The sequence below is a fragment of the Crocodylus porosus genome, unplaced genomic scaffold, assembly GCF_001723895.1.
Source record: "Crocodylus porosus isolate Cpor-Errol unplaced genomic scaffold, CroPor_comp1, whole genome shotgun sequence".
NCBI classification, from domain to species: Eukaryota; Metazoa; Chordata; order Crocodylia; family Crocodylidae; genus Crocodylus; species Crocodylus porosus.
Window position 1 is genome coordinate 10,092,430 of NW_017728917.1, and position 20,794 is coordinate 10,113,223.

A 20,794-nucleotide genomic window follows, 5' to 3' on the forward strand; every position below is an offset into this window, starting at 1 on the left:
CCAAGTATCTGAAGTTCTCAGTTACTAGGAAAAGAGGGCCCTTTGCCACTGTAATGTTCCCAGTGGGTTGGATGGATCTGTTTCTCTGCTGTGTTCTGGCTTTCCCCTTACTTTTCTTTCTTCTCCTGCATCTTTGTTATTACATACCTGCCTCCACTACTTGCATTCTTTTCATATAAAGCACTGATACAGCTTTGTTGGTAATTACTTTAGTATTCTCTGCAGCATCTTTCTGTCAAGTGAACTTATTATTATAAGAAACTTTTATATAGCACCGTTAATTTACAAGTGCTTTACAAACAGAGATGAGTCCTGGCCAGTGCCTTGAAGAACCTGTCATCTAGCTAAGACAAGACAAACACAGGGTGCGGAGACAAGAAAATGTTGGGACAGAAAAATGGGGCAGAAAAATGTTTCAAAATGATTAATGAGAAAAGAGGGGGAGATTCCTTGAAGTGCTAGTGTCAGGAGCAGGGTTGAAGCAGAGCAGAGAGGGTGCCTGAGAGACACGGAGGAAGAAGGCCCCCCAGGCGTAGGGAGGTGAAATGGAAGAAGGTGTGAAGACAAGAATGCAAAAGCAAGGAGAGGATGGGGTCTGTGGGTGAACCTAGGGGATTGAAATGAGACCAGGGCAACAGTGTTTGGAGCTAATGGTAAGGCAGGGACCCTGAGCCTCATTTGATAAAATAGGAAACCGGTGAGAGAGTTTGAGGAGGGTGAAGCTACAATGTCTGCACACTTCTCTCCATCTAGATCCTCTGCCTACCTAGTCCATCTAGGCCATAGTCCGTCTAGTAAACTCGTCTGGTCTGTTTTTGTCTCCATGTATTTATAAGGCTCCTTGGTGCAGGGAGGCAGTAAAGAAGTCAAGTATCATCGGGATGAACTAGCATTCATTAGCCATCATGTGCTTGGTGCAAGTAAGGAGCCTATTCCTTCAGGGAGCTTTGCGCTTCTGGTGGCTCCCGTGGAAGTGGAAGAGGCTCAGCACCATGTAGAGCTGTGCGGTGCCTCTTTGGGAGCGGATTCCCTTTATTTTCATGCTAAGGCAACCTGACGCTCTTCTCCCTGTGATTGCTAGGCCAGCACCAAGTGAAGCAAGGGACATGCGAAGTGGTCGCAGTGCATCGCTGCTGCAATAAGAACCGCATAGAAGAACGCTCTCAAACTGTCAAGTGCTCTTGCTTCCCAGGGCAGGTTGCAGGCACGACAAGGGCGCAGCCCTCCTGCGTGGAAGGTAAGCAGTCGCTCCCACATTTCCTCCTGCTCTGGGTTGCGTGTGGAATACCGTCTCCTTGCTTGTTTGACTTCCTGCTGCCTAGAAAGCATAATCTTCCCTTTTGTTAACTTGGGAAACATCCCCACGCTTTGATGATAATGAGTGTGTGCATAAATCTTGGTGTAATTAATCCCCTTAATATATGTACTTGTCCATTTCACATCCATGCCAATAACACGTCTTAATTCTTCTTCATGCAAATTTCCCTTTAAACCTAGCTTAAAACCAGCCCAGAAATTTGAGCTAATTCATTAACCCATCCGATTGCCTCTAGACTGAGCATTATGGCTGTGGGATTACTGAGGCATAAAGAAGCCATTAGATGGTTGTCACTTCAGTGGTTCCTAACCAGGGGTAGGCAGCTAAGCGTTGGGGCGTCTGAGTCTGTTGACTGGTTCTCTAGACTGGCCTTCCTGCATCCCTGATTGAGAATGGTAAGGGTGGCCAAAATTTGCAGTGGGCTTCCAAGGGAGGTGGTGTTCTCCCTTACCTTGGGGGGTCTTTAAGAGAAGGCTAGATAGGCATCTGGCTGGGGTCATCTGACTGTTTTCTGCCTAGGCAAGGGGTCGGACTTGATGGTCTCTTGAGGTCCCTTCCAACCCTATCTATGAACAAGTTTTTGCAGTAGACCCCGACGTGTCATTACTCTCCCATATCTATTCAGCTTCGTGCATTGTAACTGGCTGAAGTTTGAAGAAGCTCAAGAGAATCAGCAATATAGGATGTAGCTAACAGTGGGTGCGTCTACACGAGACGCTTACTGCACAGTAGCCTAATAACGCCGTGCAGTAGCATGCTGGGCAAAAAGTATGCTAATAGGCTACCACGCAGTAGTATTAGGCTACTGTGCGGTAAGCATCACTAAAAACTTTAGTTCAAGTACTAAAGTTAATGCGCAGTAAGTATGGCACATTAATGAATGTGTAGACATGCAGCTGATAAACGGAGAGGTATGGTACAACAGATCGATCCAGCCATGCCCCTGCCCTTGGGTGAATTCTTCAGCGCGTAGGCACTGAGGGTGTGTCCTGTCTGCAGGCAAAGGTGTGATACCACTTGTGTAGATATCCCAAGCTAGCCTTAATCTAGCTAGCTCCAGTATTGATAGGTGGGTAGTCATGGCAGCACAGAGCTTGCATGGGGACTAACTGCCCAAATATATATTGCACTTCTTGAGCTGGTTTTGCACCTAAGCTATGCAGTGCAAGGGCCGCACTGTCGTTGCTAGACAAGTTGGCAGGTTTAAAGCTAGGTCAGTTATATCAAAAGGGCTGCAGCCATACCTTGACTGTAGTTGTAGCCATGCCCTTACAATCTACAGTTTTTTGGCACTGGTAAATAAATAGCCCTTTGGATAGATCTTCATTAGACTTATTTAGATTTAAAAAGTTCTCAACTAAGACATTTTCTCCTGAGTTGAGGCAGTTGGCCACTGTGATATTTTTATCGCTGAGATATACACCACTAAAAGGACTAAAAACATCTCAACCTATTTCACTGGTTCTCTACTAATAAATGTACCTATTTCCAGCCCAAGATTTCTTCATGTTAGCAAATGCCTGATATAAGTCTTCATTAGCTTATTTGTCAGTAAGAATTAAAAGGATCTTCCAATATAAAATTCTGTGAAATTTACATTTAAATTGAAACAAAGCTGGGAAATGTTTTAGTAGCTTACTGTTAATTAATATTGACACAGAAATCACTGTGTCCTGCATTTTTGTTAATCCAGAAGGAAGATACTTATCTTCTGTTTTCATTGCTTTTCACACAAAATCATGACCTTTACAAGTTAAATATAAAAACACCTACATTTTTCTAACTTTCAGCAATATTTTACTTCCGTTATAAGCCAGCAAATAAATGTACCATGTCTGATTTTAATGCTTTCCTTGCCTATTTACATGTTTTCTGAGAAACTCTTTATTTAGGGAACAGATTTGGCTTAATGTTTAAAATTTCATACGTTGTAATTCATGCAAACAAATCATCCTTAATTGTTGAGTTTCTCCGAATAATCTTTCCTCTTGTATCATGTGCAGTACCAATTCCTTTTACATGCTGTACCATGCAACATTGATACTGTTTTTTATGATGGGAAATCAACTCTAGTTATTTATTAAAATATACTTTAGGATTACATAGGTAACACTAGGCTTTCCTGGTTGAATGACATAAATCCGCAGTGCAGTGGAAGCCTAATCAATTTTTAGCAAACGGTTGTTGAAACAATTTAATTGCACCTTTTCCATTCAGATCTACTTGAAATTAAATAGGAGAAGACATTATGAATGCAAGATTTTGAGTTACAAATAGGAGCCTTTAATCTTTTTTCCTTAGGGTGATGCTTTAACATACTTAACCTGTTTCTGTCAACATTTAGGTCTTCATTCAGGAAAATGCCATTTAGCTCCTATAGTGTAGAAACCATAGTTTTCCACTCCAAGCCTCAACATTTGATTTTTTTTTGGTCACTTCATATCCAGCTTTCTATGGCAACTCCCACACTGCAGAAATCAGAAGTAGAGTTTATTGAACATGGCTTTTAATGACCTGACTTGTAGAACTAATTAGTTTAATATGATGTAAGAGATTCATTTTTCTCTTCCAAGAGCTTTTACTAAGGTCAGGAAGGTTTAATTTGATGATATTTAGCACATTTTTAACACGAGTTTTAAAGGAGGATTCATTGAAAGTGCAAAATTACTCTTCTAGTTATATTCTAACCAATATCAAATATTGGACAGAGCACTTGGTTTGAGTGACTTCTGAAAGTATCGTCTCCAGCGTTTAGTCTTTTCCCAATATTACTTATTATCTATATATTAGGGTGCCATTCATCCCCTTCTACAAAGCTCTCTCTACATGCATATGACAAGAAAGACATTCTCTGCCCAAATTGCTTACAATCCATGCAACCTTATTATGAGAAAAGTGAAATAAAGGGAACAACTACATCTCGTGCCAGACTACATGACCCTTGTCCACACAAAATGAACATCCCTGTTGATTTCAAGGGGCCTACTCAGCTGGGTTGTGAGAACTAGGGTTGCACAACTGGCCTTGGTGTCCTACTTTGGGAAGAATCCTGATGCCATAATGCAAAACATATTGGGAAAATAATGACAAATGATTCAGGATAGAAAGCGTTCATAAAAGTGGCCTTGCAGTCTTTATAATGGACTTTGTGTGATCGGGCTAGATTCCGTTTGCATTTACAAGATGTAAACTGGAAATAGCATCATTAAAATCAAACTGTAAAGCTATAGGAAATGGGAGAAGAGTCAGGCCTTCTCTCCATTCATATTCAGGTTGTCTGTGTATTTGGGCTGAGAGCTCTTTAGGAGTTAGGAAGTGTCCATGTCGTCTTCTGTGACTTGTCCAGCATTAAGCAGCTACTGGAATGGAGTCAACTGATAGTTCCCACACTGTGATTTCCAGGATGCTGGTGGTTTGCTGGGCCATGGTATGGAGTCTGCATCACTCTGGGCTGCACTTACCTTTATGGTATTTTCACTTGAAAGTTTTGGTGCCAAGGGGATTTGGCGCTCTGCAAGGGGGTCACAGGGTCTGGAAACCGCTGGAGTAAAAGGCAAACATCTATTTCATTCATAGAAACATAATTTAAAAAGCTTGGGGGAAGGGGGAAAAAATTCCCCAAAAATTATCAACAAGTCCTGCCCTTCTGACAACTCAAATGAACATTTTTGCACTAATTTAGATCCACCTAAAATGTAGTCAGACTTTCAGGAAATGATTATAAAATATATTTAAAAAATATATATAAGCAGGACAATTAAGGAATGTGCATTGTTTTTTGATATCTTTGGTTTGGGGCATGGCTTTTTGGTCTTTCCCCTTTATCACTAACTCTGGCCCATAAGAATTTTCTGATTCAGCTCTGGCTGAAGTCAGTGGTGGCCTAAGGGATCTCTGTTGATAAGTAGTGTGCTTTATGCCTTCCTGTGTAAAAGGCAATGAAATTAGGTTTAAAAATCATCATTAAGGCTTTTAGAGTAGAATCATAGGCCAGCTGGATATTTCCATTTTAAAAGAGCTTGGACAGATGGTAAAGAACTTTGCACAAGGTCAAATTAAACCAGCAGTTTTACTGCAGCAGCACAATATATTAAAATTAAGTACCATGTAAGGAATTAGTGAATATGAATTAAAAAATACATTCAGCCGCACACAACGATATTTAGGGCCAACTTTCAGCAAAGCCTTCATTTTGAGCTGATGTATACATGTAAGTAGGTAATTACAAACATATATGCCTCTTTGTTCAGGGCTGTGGTCGAATGGAAGAATGTGCACATTTTAGCCGGATGCAGACATTACAGTTTGACTGATGTAAGTAATCAGAAACTCGGACTATTCCTGTAACACAACAGAAGTTTGGCACACACAGACTGGTTTAAAAGTGGCAGAATAAGTACAGACAGTCAAAAAGCCCAAGGGTGAATTGATACAGTCTTTGCAGGTTAGTCTAAGCTGCATATATTGAATCAATAAGCAAGTGAGCAGACATTCACATTTGATTTTGGAAACGAAGCCACATGTCTGCACTGGCCCAGGCCAGAAGCCAGGGGGGTGCTAGAGCACACCTCCCTGCTGGGCTGGAGCAGATGGCTTGGGCAAGTCATGCCAGGGGAGTTGCAAAGCATCCTGGGATGCTGGGGGATTGTGAGTTAACTTGAATCTGGAGGGGATTTGGGACAGAAGTTCAATAAACTGGTTTAACCTAAATCAGGTAAGTCTGTTACTACATCCATCCAGGTTTACCTTAAACTGGTTTTGGCCATTTTGAAAGTGGTTTATGTGCATTGAACTTCTGTCATTTTACAGACACGGTCCAGTTTCTGATCACTTCCACTGGTTTATGTCTAATTTCTGTCCTTAGCCTGAATGTCTGTGTGGGCATGGGTAGGCATCAGCCTTAGGGGGGCTGTGTCCTGCCGCAGCTCGGCCCTGGCCTTGGCCTTGGCCTTGGGTGGCTTCATAATCACACGGGCCTGGCCCAGCCCCAGCCCCAGCCCCAGCCCCAGCCCCAGGCCCTTCCTCGGCCAAGCGCAGATCCTGGGGCAGGCAGAGGTGACCTTGGTAGTGACCACCCAACCCCGGGCACGGGGCTTACCCAGGTACCACAGCCACAAGTCCCAGAGCGGGTCATGGGTTGTGGCCTGGATGATGTGTGGCTCTGGATCCTTGCACTTACGGCATGCCCTAAGTGTGAGGATCCAGCGCCGTAAGTAATGACATAGGTGTAAATAGCAGAGCGCCACAACTGCGGATCACCGCAAGTCGGAGCGCCGTACCTAGCTTTTGTGACAACATTAGCAACCTGTAGATACAGAGATGAACCCTAAGTGAAGGTTGCTGACCCTTTCGTGAAGAACCAGTAAGACTGGCTTCCCCTCACCTGTGTAAAGCTGTTGAAGCCAGGTATTGTGCAGGAACAGATTGAGATGAAGGGAATAGGGACACGGTTGCTTCTGGGGGTATTGGGGTCTTTGCTTATGTGTAGCCTTTAGGATCTTTGCTTATGTATAGTTTGCGTCCTGTGCCTCTTTGCCTAGCCCTAACCACCCCGCTATTCCACCCTGTCTTTAACAGACACTGAGGCTCCTTATATGAGCCAAGCTAGGTGCACATGTTTACAGTGCTCCTGTCAGGGATCAAAGGGGGGCAGAACGTTGTAACAGGCCTCCTCTCCTTTAAGGCATCTACCCAAAACTGTTTAAGTTAAGTAGAAATTCAAATCAGCTGAGCAACTCTGGTGAAATGAAGGAATTGAGGAAGGCCTTCACTTTGAATTACCCTGGACTGGCAATGGGTGGGAAGAAGACTCCCCATATGCTGTAGGAAGGAATGCAAACACTCATTAAATCCTGGAAACACATCAGACTGAAAGTCTTAAGTGCCTTGAGCATCAGGAATTGAGCTTTAAATTGAATCCTCATTCACGTTACACAATCTCATTTGTAAAATGGGCCCGATAATACTTCCTGTGTTGTGAGGCTTAATTAATATTTGTAGAGCGCTTTGCGCTTCTACAGTGTCTTTCATCCGAGGATCTTAAAATATTGGTAGTAGCAGAAGTCAAAGTAGCTCATTAAAAAGAAGGGTAGGAAGGTGAAAAGCAGTATTTACTATGGATCAGGATTTCCCATAGCACAGGAAAGTTGTCTGCTATAGTTTAGAAGAGGACACAAGGGCACAGGTCTTTTTCTGAAATGAGGCGTTGAAATAGTATATTTATCCTATGCTTATGATGGGCCACTCGTTTTTTTTTTTCATTGAAGTGACAGGACTTTAGAAGCAGCGAGCAAGGGACCATTTATCACATACAAACACACACATGCATATATGTGTAATTTTAGTCCCAGATGCTATTCATTAGTTTTTTGTTTGGCCACTTTTTCCTCTTACGTGCACGCTTCATTTCCCAGGGGTTCTTTGAGCCTCCAAAGACCGTCCAGCTCCATGCTTTGAGCAGCTCTGCAGTAGATGAATAGAACTGCTGAGCTCAGAACAGAGCAGAACATATGAAAGAAAGAACTTGAAATAAGCAGCAAACGCAACAAATAATCATACAAAAAAAGAGGGGGAACATAACCACAATGAATTTCAACTCTAAGATTTGATCAGAGCCAAAGAAAATGTTATTCAGCAAAGGTCAACTTGCTTTGCTGTGAACAAGCAGTAAACATTAACATTCAAAGTGATCATTATGAGATTTAGTTTTCTCCCTTTTCCTTTATAGAAATAAATGCCCTCCAGTATGTACCTCCAGCCTGACTGACAGACACAGCCAGGGAAGCGAAGCATTGAGAAATTTTGTCTGTAGCAAAGCTACCTTTCTCAAGTGTGTTAAGTGTATCTAGGCCCATCATCACAAGCCAAACTATCCCCCACCCAGGCATTTCTATTAGTAATGGAGTCTACCTTTGGCTGCAAGGACAAAATGTTAGACAGAAAAATGTATGTGAAAATTAGGAGTTCTTTCAAAAGAGTATTTTAGAGGCCCAGAAGGCATGATTCCACAATTAAAAGAGGCAGCATCTTTTTGCTAAAAGCCCTGCCTAGTTCCATGGTGCAATTAAAGCAGGAAATAGAAGAAAATAAAAATTCTGGTATATAGCAAATGGTTAGTGGTTGAAAAATTGCTATGCTATAAGGAAGCAAGATACTGTGCTTATATTGCAGGGCAATGACAAAATACTTTCCAGCCCACTGTAGAATAGTAGTCATAAAAACTAGGGACTTTGAGAGGCCATCTAATGCATCCCTGTGCACCCAACAAAAGATCAGCTGTGCCTAAACCATTCCTGACAGACATTATAACCTGCTTTTAACATAGTAACTAAGGAGAATGTGGAATAATATCTACTGGGGGTAAACTAATGTCAATCATCAGACTTGGAAAATTTGCACCCAAGAGTTTTAAAAGAGCTGGCAAAGGATAGCTTTCTCCCAAAGATGTTCATATTTAATAAGACTAGGAATATTTGGGGAATTTGAGAAGTGTCATGCTGATATTGAAAAAGGCTAGTTAGGGAAAAACTGTATGGCAGTAAGTTTGACATAATACCCTTACAAAATACAAAAATTACCCTGGCAAAATAATTAAAAGGCTGATATGGGATTCAGCTAATAAAGTGTTAATGGATAAGAACATAGTGCTGGTCAACTTGGTTTCCTGGAAAATGGACTTGTCAAACAAACCTGACTTCATTCTTGGACAAGTTTAGAAGTTGGATTGCTAAAGGTCTGTACAAATGAATAAACTTTAGAATTAAACCAAATACGTTACCAAAGGGCGTTCTGGTTTAAGAAAAAATGCACCGTACAGTGTCCAATAAGTGCATGCTAAATGGATTAAGAACTGCCTAGCTGATGGATCTCAAATTGCAGTCATCAGCGAGGAATCCTCATTAAAGGGAATGTTTCAGTTAGGCTTTGGTAGGGATCGGCACTAGGCCAGATCCTAATCCATGTTTTCTTTCAGGGATCTGGGAGAAAAAAAATAAAATCACTACTGCCAAAACTTAGAGAGGACTGAAAGACTGGCTGAGAAGATAACGATGAGCTCAGGGCAGCCATACCAATCACTTGGTAAGCCAGACCCATTCAGAAAGAAAGGCAGTGAAACACCTTATATCAGGGCTGTCTAGCTGGCGGGTTGCTTGATGCCCATCAAGGATTAAGCTGCAGCTCCAGGCACTGCTCCTCCCTTTGGCTTGCATGGCTTGGTGTGCAGTCCAGGAGTGTATGGCCCATGATGTGTGCGGCTGGGGGGTCCCGCACCCGCTGGCCCCTCACTTGGTCAGCTCTGCCTTATGTCAAGAGATTGTATAAGCTCTGTCTGCTCAGCTTAACACAAATCAAACAATGAGGTGACAAGAGAAGTACCTCTGAGCCGTTTCATCTAGGAGAGAAAGGAGCCGTAAGAGCCAGTGGCTGGACGCTGAACCCAGATTCATTCAAATGGGAAATAAGGCACATTATGACCATTGTGGAAGACTACCAAGAGGGAAGTAGGTTTTCCATCTCTTGACGTCTTCAGATCTAAATGTGGAGGCCTGTCTAGAAGACATGCTGTACTCAAAACACAAATGTATTAGGCTCAATCCGAGGATAAGTGGGTGAAATGTAGTAGCTTGTGATATATTAAAGGTCAGGCTTCATGATCTCATGGCACCTTCTGGCATTCAGCTCTATCAGTCTGTTATTTCAATGGAGTCACCCTATCTAGGGGACCGTGCCAGGAAAAGATTTATTTGCAGGAGGGTAACCCACAGCAAATGAGCTGGTGGATGTCAGACCAAGGCAGCATCCTCTTCCTTCAAGATGCGGGTTGTATATGAGGCTGACATACCCAATCCCATTCCTTAGAAAAATTGGTTATTGAAACCTCTGCGAGAACCACTCAAGCTGATAAGGGATGGGAACAACATAAATCCACCCAGGAGTCAGACAGTTACAGGGAGAGCAGAAGTGAAGGAAGTCTTGCTATGCAGAAGTTTTCCCTGTTTAAAGGCCTGACGGTGAGAGCTGTTCCCTTTGTAAGATAAGAGATACATTTGAAATGAACGGTTGTGTCCAGAGGGCTGAAAAATACAGAACTACATACATATTAGACATTAGGGGTACAGGGTAATCCTGACATAACTAGACATACGAATTAGTGCTTTCCTGAAGCAAAGAATAGGTGGCTTGCTGTAGCAACCGGAATAAGGTGCATTACATTTGTCAAGAAAGTGTTATTCTGAGGGAAGTTTTCAGAACAGAGTTGAAATCAGTCAATGAAAGGAAAAGGATTGGTTTCATTTAAAAAGAACCATAAGTAGAGATGGGCCAAAGTTGAAATATTCAATCTATATAAGAGCTTTCAGAGCTCTTCCAAGTGCTGATTTATTCTACAGTGCTTTCAATTAGCATCCGCGCCAGCTTTTTATGGAAAGTGGCATTTCTAGAAATTTTGGGCTCACCTTTGCATTTGCTTTATTGTTCTACAGGCGTTAACTCCATTCAGATCAGTGGAGTTACACCAGTGTAAAACTGCAGTAGTGCGGTGCTGAATCCAACCCTATGCTGTACTGCTGGCCATTTATCTTGCTACCTTATTCCTGAAATACTTCCTTGAAAGGTGTTCATTAAGATATTGGAAATGGGCAGAGATTAGATATGGGCAGATGAAAATGGCTTCATGTTCAGAGAGATCCATTGGGGGCTGGTCTCAAATTTCATCGTGACCAATTGATGACAGGTACAAGAAAGAAAGAAAGAAAACCAGGATTCTGCACTATAGAAAGAAAGAAATAATTATGTGGTGCATGGGATGTTAATAGAGGGAGAAGTAGGCATCACGGTGGTGAGAGATGAGGTGCCTAATGCCTATTGGTGATCACATCTGAGTTCATTGTGTAGATTCCCAACCCAGTGCAAGAGGAAAATTTGGTACCTAAGAATGGGATCCACGAAAGCCAGTGTGAGGACTAGAGGAACATTCAAACCAGCTAGGAAAAGTTAAGGAGAACATAGGGTTGAGTTTTCCTGCCCCTTTCTGGGGTTAGGCCTTTACTCTGGGTAGCAGGTTCACAACGCTGGATTCTTTCTGGGAGTTTGGTACTTCCCCAAAGATGGATCAGTCCTCTTTCCTTGAAAATCCAGGTGGAGAAGGTGCACACTGCACCTGGACTAGCTCAGTGGTTAGAGCACTTGCCCAAGTTGGGGAAATCTTGGCTCAGCCAGAGGAGGTATGAACCTGCTATGCCCATCTTGCAGGAAATGGATCTACCCACCCCCATGCTATAGACTCTTTTTGGGTGGGGGGAGGACTCCCTTTTCCTCCTGTTGGATTTGTTCCCTGCTGCATGAAGTAACAGCACATACATGAGGAGATAGGAGGGAGTAAGGCTAACTCCTACTGCTTAGGAGACCGGGATTGACCATCTGCTGAATATGTCAGTACATGATGCTAAGAGTTCATCCTGATTCTCCTGGGTGAGTGGCCTAACTACTGGGCTATTAGAAACATAGGTGCTCTCCCTGTCCCCACTAGGCTATTAGAAACAGGATCTCTCTCTGATACAATGCATACTTAATTATTCCACGTAGCATGGGGCACCTTCAACCCGTTCCCATCCCTTAGACATGGTCAGAAAAGGTGGTTAAGAGCGTTGAATTGAGCCCATAAGCTGGGTAAGTTCTTTAACTCCTGAGCTGTCAGCTGAACAGAGACCGCCACCACCTTCTCCTCTGGCTGTGCTTTGTGCAGAGCCCATTTCTTGAGGATGCCTCCTGGATGAAGCAGATGAGACAAAATAGAGGGACATCCAGTTTGTGAACCCTGTCAGGGTGTATATGAGAGCAGCTAGGTGCCAGATGGGGAACATAAGAGAGCCTAAATCTCTGTGGATGTAGCTCTCTGTGAGTACAGCAAGTTAGTCATGAATTGCGCCCGTAAAATACCAATGGCAAAGAGAATGAGTCAGAGTTTTAGGAAATAGCAAAGATCTCAAACAAACTGCTCAGATGGTAATATATTCAGAGTGGAAACAATCCCTTAAGTCCCATGAAGCATAATCAAGTTTCGCTGAAATTAGTCAGTCAATAGTCAATTAGTTAGAGTAGATGCAAATTCTTGGTGGCACAAACCGTGTGTTTATTTTATAAGTCTGATAGGTTGGATGCATCGTTCCAAAAGTGGTGTCTGAAGTCAAACTGTTACTTCAAGAAGGTATTTTGCAGCCCAAAGATACCTCTAAGTGCCAGCTAAAATTGAAAAAAAAACTCCTTAGAAAATAAGTAATTGAATCAGCATTTCAGCAATCTACTGATGTCAGCCTGCTGTTAGTTAACCTAATTTGGAGACTGCAGAAGTACAAATACATTTAGGAATTAATGAAAAATGGTTTATTCCTTACAAGAACTAAACCATATTATTTTTGTACATCTCATTAGAGTAAAGAACACAATTCAATATGTTGTGCACATAGTTAAATGATGCAAAGTATCTGTCTAATAGGTATAGCCAGATTTTATTTAAAGTCCAAATTAGAATAGGTAAGATTGTGAAGCCGTATCTTCCATAATGATTTTCTGTGGTTTGCGTATTCCCGCCTATCATGCTAATGTTAAATAAAGAAGGCATGCAGATAGCTGCAATATTTTGTGGTGGAAATCTATCTGTTATCATTAATATTAGTCCTGGCTATGTCTATAAAGCTTATAAGCATAGTCTGATTAAGGGGAAATATCTTAAGAGCAGAATATTAATAAACAGGCATGTTTAATGCTATAGCCTTCACAAATATAGGGTAATATTGAGAGTGCAATTGGAAGTAGGTTCTTAGTTAAATATGCATATGCCTTCCAGTGTTATTACTGTAGAGTCCCCACTTCCTGCATGTGCTTCATATAGGATCCTCTTAGTTCCCACTTCTGAAACATTATATTTTCTTACCAAAGAGGACTTACAGGACCACATCCAAGTTAAACATTTGCTACCCTGTACCCTGGGAACACCCTTCAGAGCGGTTCTATATGATGTGCTCATTAGCTGCTACTGTTCTTATTAATTAACTGTATTACGGTGACGAAAGCATCATTGACCCATACCTGTGACCAATATCATTGGCTGGGACTGGGGTGATCCAATTCATAAATGGTACAGACCAGGCCGGTGTGTGGACATAAGGTGATCGCTGCCGTGGCACATCCTATGTGGGAGGGGAGCTCTGGTTACTGGCAAGGAAGGCTGTTTCTCGCTTGTACACCCCGCCTCCCCCCCCAGTCTTCATGCAGTTTCCAAGTCCAGAGTTGTAGGAAAGAGCTGGTCTCACTTCATGCCCTGCCTGATCATGCCAGTAGTCGGGTGTAGGGGGCTGAGGTTTAATCATGTCCTTTTTAGTTTCATACCAGCTAAGGTAACCTATTTCCTTGATATCAGCATCCTCCAACCCATATCCTGCACACCGTGAGACCCTGCTGTAGAGATTGTGGGCATGGAGGTCTTGAATTTCATCAGTGATTAGATCCAGGTAGCATAAACACTGAAAGTCATTGAATAAATAACTCAGCCCAGCAAATGCAATGGGATCCGTCTCCTTGGGTGCATAAGGAGGACTGGTATCAGTAAAAGTTTTAGGATCCTGGAAGACAAGTTAACCACAGTGCCTATATTCAAGACTAGTACCTGTAATGGTTTGCATGTTGTTCTAACCGAACGTGACATATTTTCCAACAGGAATTTCCCTGCAGGTGAGACAGTCGCCAGCATGAGAAAACGTTTTGCTCTGTTTCTTTTTCCAGCCTCCATTGTCCTGCAGAAGTGGTGGTGTCACATGAACCCCTGTCTGGATGGAGAGGACTGTAAAGTGCTGCCAGACTATTCAGGTTGGTCTTGCAGCAGTGGAAATAAAGTCAAAACCACAAAGGCAAGTATAGAGATAGCGTCTCTTTAAAGGTGACAGCCTGGCAACATCACTTACTCATTGCATTACACCTGCCCTGCTAATACTGGCATCAGTATCACCCACTTCTGTGCCAGGTACAAGAGTGAAGAGACAGCTGTGCCCTCTGCCCAGGCTAATTAAATTAGCTGGGTGCTGGGGCAAAGATCCCTGGGAGTCAGTTGGGGCCTGCATAACCCTAGCACCTCCCTCCCTTTGGGGGAGAAAGACATAAAATCCTTATAACAGCATATCACATAGCTCTGCCTCATCCTTATGGAGCTGGCAATTGCCTCATCCCATGGAGCTGGTAATTGCTTCACAAAATCTTGTCCTGCTAGCCTCCTGACAGGGGCACTGTCATGGCCCTCCATGTCCAAGCATGACTCTGCCTGTCCGGAGTACAGGTTGCCAAGCCTGGGCATGGGCTAGCTTGTGTAGAGATTTAGCATCATGCTTGAATAGCCAGTAGGTCAAGGGTGGCCAACCTGTGTGTATCATGTGGCAGACAGGGAGGGGACAGGGAGATAGGGTAGGAAGCAGAGAAGCAACTTGGGCAGGGTGCATGGGGTGGAAGCAGAAAACATAGCAGCAGGTCAGGCAGGGAGCACAGGGCTGGGAGCCAAAAGCAGAGCAGTCATTAGGGCAGGAGAAGGGGACCCGAGTAGCACTCAGGGAGGTTATGGGGCTAATTTGTGGTATGCCTGACAGAAAACGTTGCCCCCCTGCAGTAGATCAACACCTTCTACACTTATATGGGGTCCAACCTGTCCGCTTTTAACTAAGAAACAACCTGTTCTGCTATGAAAAGCTCCTCAGAGGCTGGTCTGTTAGTGCAAGGACTGTGCTCTCAAAAGGACCAGGCCTTGGATTATGGAAAATGAGAACCCAGGGGCAAGATTTTCACAAGCCAGGCCCTGTCTCCCTACTTAGGTACCCAGCCACCATCCCCATGATGTATGGAGACACCCTGGAAGTATGTTTGAGTTGCTGCACCTCATTGAATTTATTTTAGCTTATAAAGTGGGCTGCAGTCAAGGTGCATTTGTCCCTCAAAAAGTCCCTCCCAGACTTTCTGAGGGGTTGAGAGTCCACCCTGGCCTCAGGAGGGGCTACTAGGTGCTGATCAGATCAGGCCTTGTTAGGGGCCTAATGTCAGCTACCCATTCTTTTAAAGATATTGGCCAAGATCTTCACTGGTTGATCCAGTCTCATAGCAAATGGCCGATGAAGATAAAATGTTCTGGACCACTGCCAATTCAATGAGCTAAAATTAGTTCAGTGAGGTGCAGCAACTCATCCATACTTCCTGGGCGTCTCCATGCATCAGAGAGATGGCACTGTCCAGCAGGCAGTGACCTGCAAAGACATATGTTTATCCTCTCCTTTGCATCCTCTTCAAGCTGAGGATTGATGTTGTCCTTTTATATTATAGTCTGTATTAATAAAGACGTACTGATGCCAAGTGCCCTTTGATAGTGACTGCTTCACACAGGAGCAAGGACATAAATTCAGGGGAAGCCATACACGTCAGGCAGCTCTTATGTGAACGTGCGAGTGGTCTCTAATTCAGGATCAGTGACCCAGATTTGATGGGGATGAACTGTTTTTCTCTTTTGGAATCAAAACGCTTTAAGGCAGAGACTGTCTTTTTATGTATGCATGTGCAGCACCCAGCACAATGGAGCTCCTGGGGTCCTTGGGCATTGCTACCATAAAAATAAAAATACTGGGTATGTCTACATGTGCAATTAATATGGCTGAATAAACTCCAGCACAGTTTGCACTGGAGTTCATTGCTCTTGGGCACTGAGTTTGCACATGCACCTGGGACCGCAGCACACTGAGCAGCCCTGGCTGGCAGGGAGCCCCGGGGGGGTGGGGGCAGTCTGCCAGCCCAGGAGTGCTCTGACCCAGTTCAACAGGCTGCAGAGGGGCTGGCTGGGGCTCAAGGGTGCTACAGTGCAGGGCGGCAGGGTAAATAACTCTACCTTAGGGTAGTGCTTGTGTCTGGCAGTATTGTACTACGGTAGAGTTAGTTTACTCCGGCCTAAGATCACTGCACATGTAGATGGTGACATTTTTGCTGTGGAGCTAATTAGTCAGCTCTATAGATGCACCCACTTAATACTAACAAGGTAATGACTAAAAGCTGCTTTGAAAGGCACCAGGATCCAGTGACAGATGGTGCTTTGTTCAAGAAACTAGCCAATAGCTGACTTATTCAAAGTGAAAGTCCCACCAGAAACTGCCCCGGTGTAGCTTCCTTGATAATCCAGCTTTGCAATAAAACTGTGTTGTTGTAGACAACACAGATAAGGCACTTCTTATGCTCCGCATTCATATGATTTTTCTGGCCCATCTGAGCTCTGTTTATTCGTTCATCTGTGTTTCCATATTCCTCCATCAGTAGGTAAGCCTACAAGAGTCACTTTGTAAGGCAGGAATATAAATGTAACATTGTCCCCAGCAGAAGTGACATTTCATTTAGTTCTTCAAGAACTCAAAGTTGCTGAATACTGTTCCCAAAGTCATCGTGCTGCTATAGCTGGCTTTTAGTATTTGGCCACCTGAGAATAATTCTGAAATCATAAAACTTTGTTTCTCTTATTAATCCAAACAAGACTGACTTGAACTGTATAAAGCATTTTATGCCTTTTACACATCTTATGCACACATCGTAAATTCATTTGTATAACTGCCTCTGGCTACCATGTGCGGATGGTACTGCAGTTCCTAAAAAATCACTGACAGACCGTTGCTCTACATTAAAAGATTGTACTGGAAAATAAATGCAGGTTAATTTATACAATGATTGTATCGTGAAAAAAAAAAGATGGATTTTTTGATAAGGGGGCAGGATGTTCTTTCAGAATCCAAGGAAATTTATAACCCCAGCCCCCATATTTGGTAGTAGCTCATGAAAAGAGTAAAAATGCAACATGAGCATGTGCAATGTTCCTGTTATTACAAGTGAAAAAGAGTGGAGAGGTTACTTCTCTGAGTAATTATCTGGTGAAGGTAGAGAAAAACAAATCGACTACATTTTGTGCTTATTTATAGTCACTGAGTCTATGCTAGTTTGTAATCACTAAGGAAAACCAGATCGACCAGATGTTTTAAATGCATTTTAGCTGGGATCAGGGACTAGAGTTTGATCTGCTGAACTGCCCATGCAGTTTCTGACCAACTAGTGGTTGAAAAATTGCTGAGGAACTTAACTTTAAGTGCCTGTATGGACGTGAGCCGAACTGCAAACACTACACATGAATATGGAAGCACTTGTCTTAACTGAAGGACTGTTCTCAAATGGATCCATGTTCTGTATCTTGCCATTGAACCTGAGTACCCATTTGCATCCACCGTCCATAATCTTTGCGCCCTTCAAGACTCTTTGTGCAATTTCTACATATCCCTTTGACGAACACTGGGCTATTTCCAGCCTTGGTAATGCTACTTTAGGCCCTTTCCCTCTGATTTCCTCATTAATGTTCTCACTTCCTAGGATATTTTGACTCTTTTCTCTGCAGCTTTCCCAAGGCTTAGCTCTCCGGCATTAGTGGAAGTCAGTTCCCCATCCCTTTATACATATAGAGAAGTATGTCCAGGTCAGGTCTTCCTTTGAAGTCAATCAGCTTCCATTGCCTGTGGCCCGCTCTGTATGATCTTCAAGAAAGGCATTAAACAAGACCATGCTGAAAAGAAAGATTTTTTTAAGACAAAGAGGCACTTAATTCCCTTGGGAAAGTCAGTGGAAATTAGAGACTGAAATCCCCTTACCATGAATAGCATGTGCCCGACACCGGGATACATCTTCCGGTTACGTGCAGGTTACATGCAGTGGGTACAGTTTTATCAGGTGACATGCTCATTCATCCAGTTCATTTGCAGGGCTGTTGTTCTGTTTGTTTCTGAGCACGTAACTCTCTCTCCTTTTGTAGGTGACACGGTAGCGAAGAATAGACATCTGTATCATTGCGGGGACAATGGGATTTGCAGCTGCGTTGCTTGGGTATCACGCTCAGACCCTTTTTTGAGAGGACATTGTAGACTTCACACTTTGAACTTGCATAGTCGGTGAGCAAGAAGGATAGCACTTCTCCTTTGGACTGAGCTGCGCATCTTGATTCAGGATCTTCCCACATTTAATTTGAAAAAGGAATTTTGCTTCTCTCTAAAAGACATGTTTGATTCTCCTCCACCTGCAAGCAATTCATAGAAGCACACACACGTGGGCTATAAGATTTTATTTATGGCACTATGAGCTCTAAAATTGATTTAGAAGATTTTTGAGCCGTCAAGAACGTTGGGAGGAAAATGAAAGAAGCAACATGCATTCATTTGAAGGTACTGTCATCTCACCTACAGCACAGTGGACCAATGTGAAGCTGATCCAATAGCCAAATAAGCCTCAGGGCTAGTGCTCTAGTAAACATGCCTCAGTGTTTTTTTCAGCTGTGATTTAGTAAATATTGATTCTGTATGTAGGTGAAAAGATGGCTCTTATAAATCAGTAGCATTATGTGTATGCCATACTTTTGTTACAGCCTGTGCAATTATATTTATTTCTGTAGATGGTTTCAGATGTTTTAACTTTTAAATTCATAACTGGTATGGGGAAGCACAGGACAGCAACTAAATCTTGCAGTAGATACAGATTTTATTATTCTAAATAAATCCATTCTGTGGGAGAATAGCAAAGTGCACATACTTTGATTCTAGATAGGGAAAAGAATTTAGCTATTAGCTAGTAATGTCCATTCAGATACTTCAAAATGAGAGAGGAAACTAGCATTGCATAAGGAAGGCTTACTAGAAGAAGGATGATTTGTTTAGATTTTCATAGCTTTAATTGTTTTCTAATAGGAAACTTACTTAGAATTAAAGTCCTGGATTAGAAAGGATTTTCACTTTCAATTATTTTTTGTTTATAATGATTGTAATAATTAAGTGTCCAGTTCCTTGACAGACCAAATATTCAGGCTGGTACACTTTGTGACACATTGTTGGTTCTTGCTCCTATAGATTGGTTCCTACCATTTTTTCTTATTTGCCTGTTTTACATTTTTGTCGTTGCTTTTCCTAACACAGAAGTGCAGGAGGAGGTGAAATTGCAGCCAGTCTGTTCCCAGTTGCATCATTTTATGACGGAAGATGCTTTGGAACAGACTTAAATGCAGTGGTGCAGGCAGGTATCAAACACAGGAGTTGCTGCTGACTCAGCCATGTGATGCATTGTTATTCTGTATGTAAATATGATGGTAATACTATACAACCATTTTTTATATCTCCAGAAATGCCAAAAAAATTGAGACTGCATTGCACTAATTAATTTGCTGTGCACAAGCTTTCCTGTTAAAGGAGAAGAGATCATCAACAATGTGAACAACAGCCATTTGTTTCCTCTCTGTTGGAACAAATGGGGATATTCCTCCGGTCCTACAACCATTGGCATCAACAGTGAAACTCTCTTTTGACTTCCATGGCAGGAAGATCAGACCTGATATTTTGCTTTTGGTTCCTCACTTTTAGTTCACTTTCAGTGATGTACCCGATTGCAGCTGGGCTCATAGTGGTTATTGTAATGGTTAATCAGTAAATGAGATTTTTTTTCTGTTTGAAAGTTTGCCTAGTTATTCTATCCCATAGTCTCTGCTGCCTCAAATGGACCCAATGCTCTTACTGTATTTTTCAGTGCAACTTGCCAAGAGGTCTTAGACCATTTTAGGCACATCTCTGAAGTGATATTGTTTAAAGATAATGATAAGTTATTATTTCTGTCCTGATACCCTAGATCTGCTCATTATTAACCTAGTGTATCAAGTGCTGTATAAGTGTGTGGTCAAAGGCTGTCTCTGAGAAGTTGGATTGGACTAACTTTTTTTTTTGAACATCTGCAAGCAGCCTACATGAACAAGGAAGACAAAGAATAGCAGAAGGGAATTAGTATTAGACCCAATTTTGAAAGGTCTGTGAAGCTCAAAGACAGTAAGTCACTCTACAAACATCACACAGCAGGTGAACATCTAGAACTGAACCCAGTTAGTACATAGCTCAGTAACCATCAAATAAAAGCAGTAGCAGTGTCCAAGCTTACATATAGCCATTCTGAAGACAATAGTTGCTTTTAAAGACATTAAAAAGGAGAGGAAAAGCAGTGATGTGTAAGCTCCATAAGACAGGTTATGAAATACAGCCCAGGTATATAACTTACCTTCCTAGATCCTCCATCCACGATCACAGTCTTCTGTTAATAAAGCAGTTTTCCTTCCAAAGGATCTCGTTCGGATTTACAGCGTTTCCTGATTGCATGCACAAATACTGTAATGTGTATTCACCTCTGCCATGTCTAATAGTCTAATATTGTTGTAGTGCTTCTGGCTCCAGAACACCAGTATTTTAGGGGCTGGAAGCATGCTTCCTCATGGAAGAGAAATGGTGGTGCAGTTTCTTTCTCCTGAACCTTGGTCACCAGAATTGTACCAGTATTCCACTTAGAACTTGGTATTGTTTCCCTGTCACTACTGTAACCACCTCACCTGATGCATTCCAGGAT

General features: G+C 42.5%; 1 protein-coding gene across 1 annotated transcript in view; it reads left to right on the forward strand.

The window, feature by feature from the left end:
* FAM19A4 (family with sequence similarity 19 member A4, C-C motif chemokine like) overlaps positions 1-20,488 on the forward strand; it is a 75,137-nt gene extending 54,649 nt beyond the window's left edge. The window contains exons 4-6 of the mRNA XM_019536681.1: positions 1,082-1,237; positions 14,099-14,223; positions 18,180-20,488. Coding sequence (XP_019392226.1) covers positions 1,082-1,237; positions 14,099-14,223; positions 18,180-18,191 — 293 coding nt within the window. The 3' untranslated portion in view covers positions 18,192-20,488. The remainder of the gene's footprint in view (positions 1-1,081; positions 1,238-14,098; positions 14,224-18,179) is intronic.
* Positions 20,489-20,794: the final 306 nt, after the last annotated feature.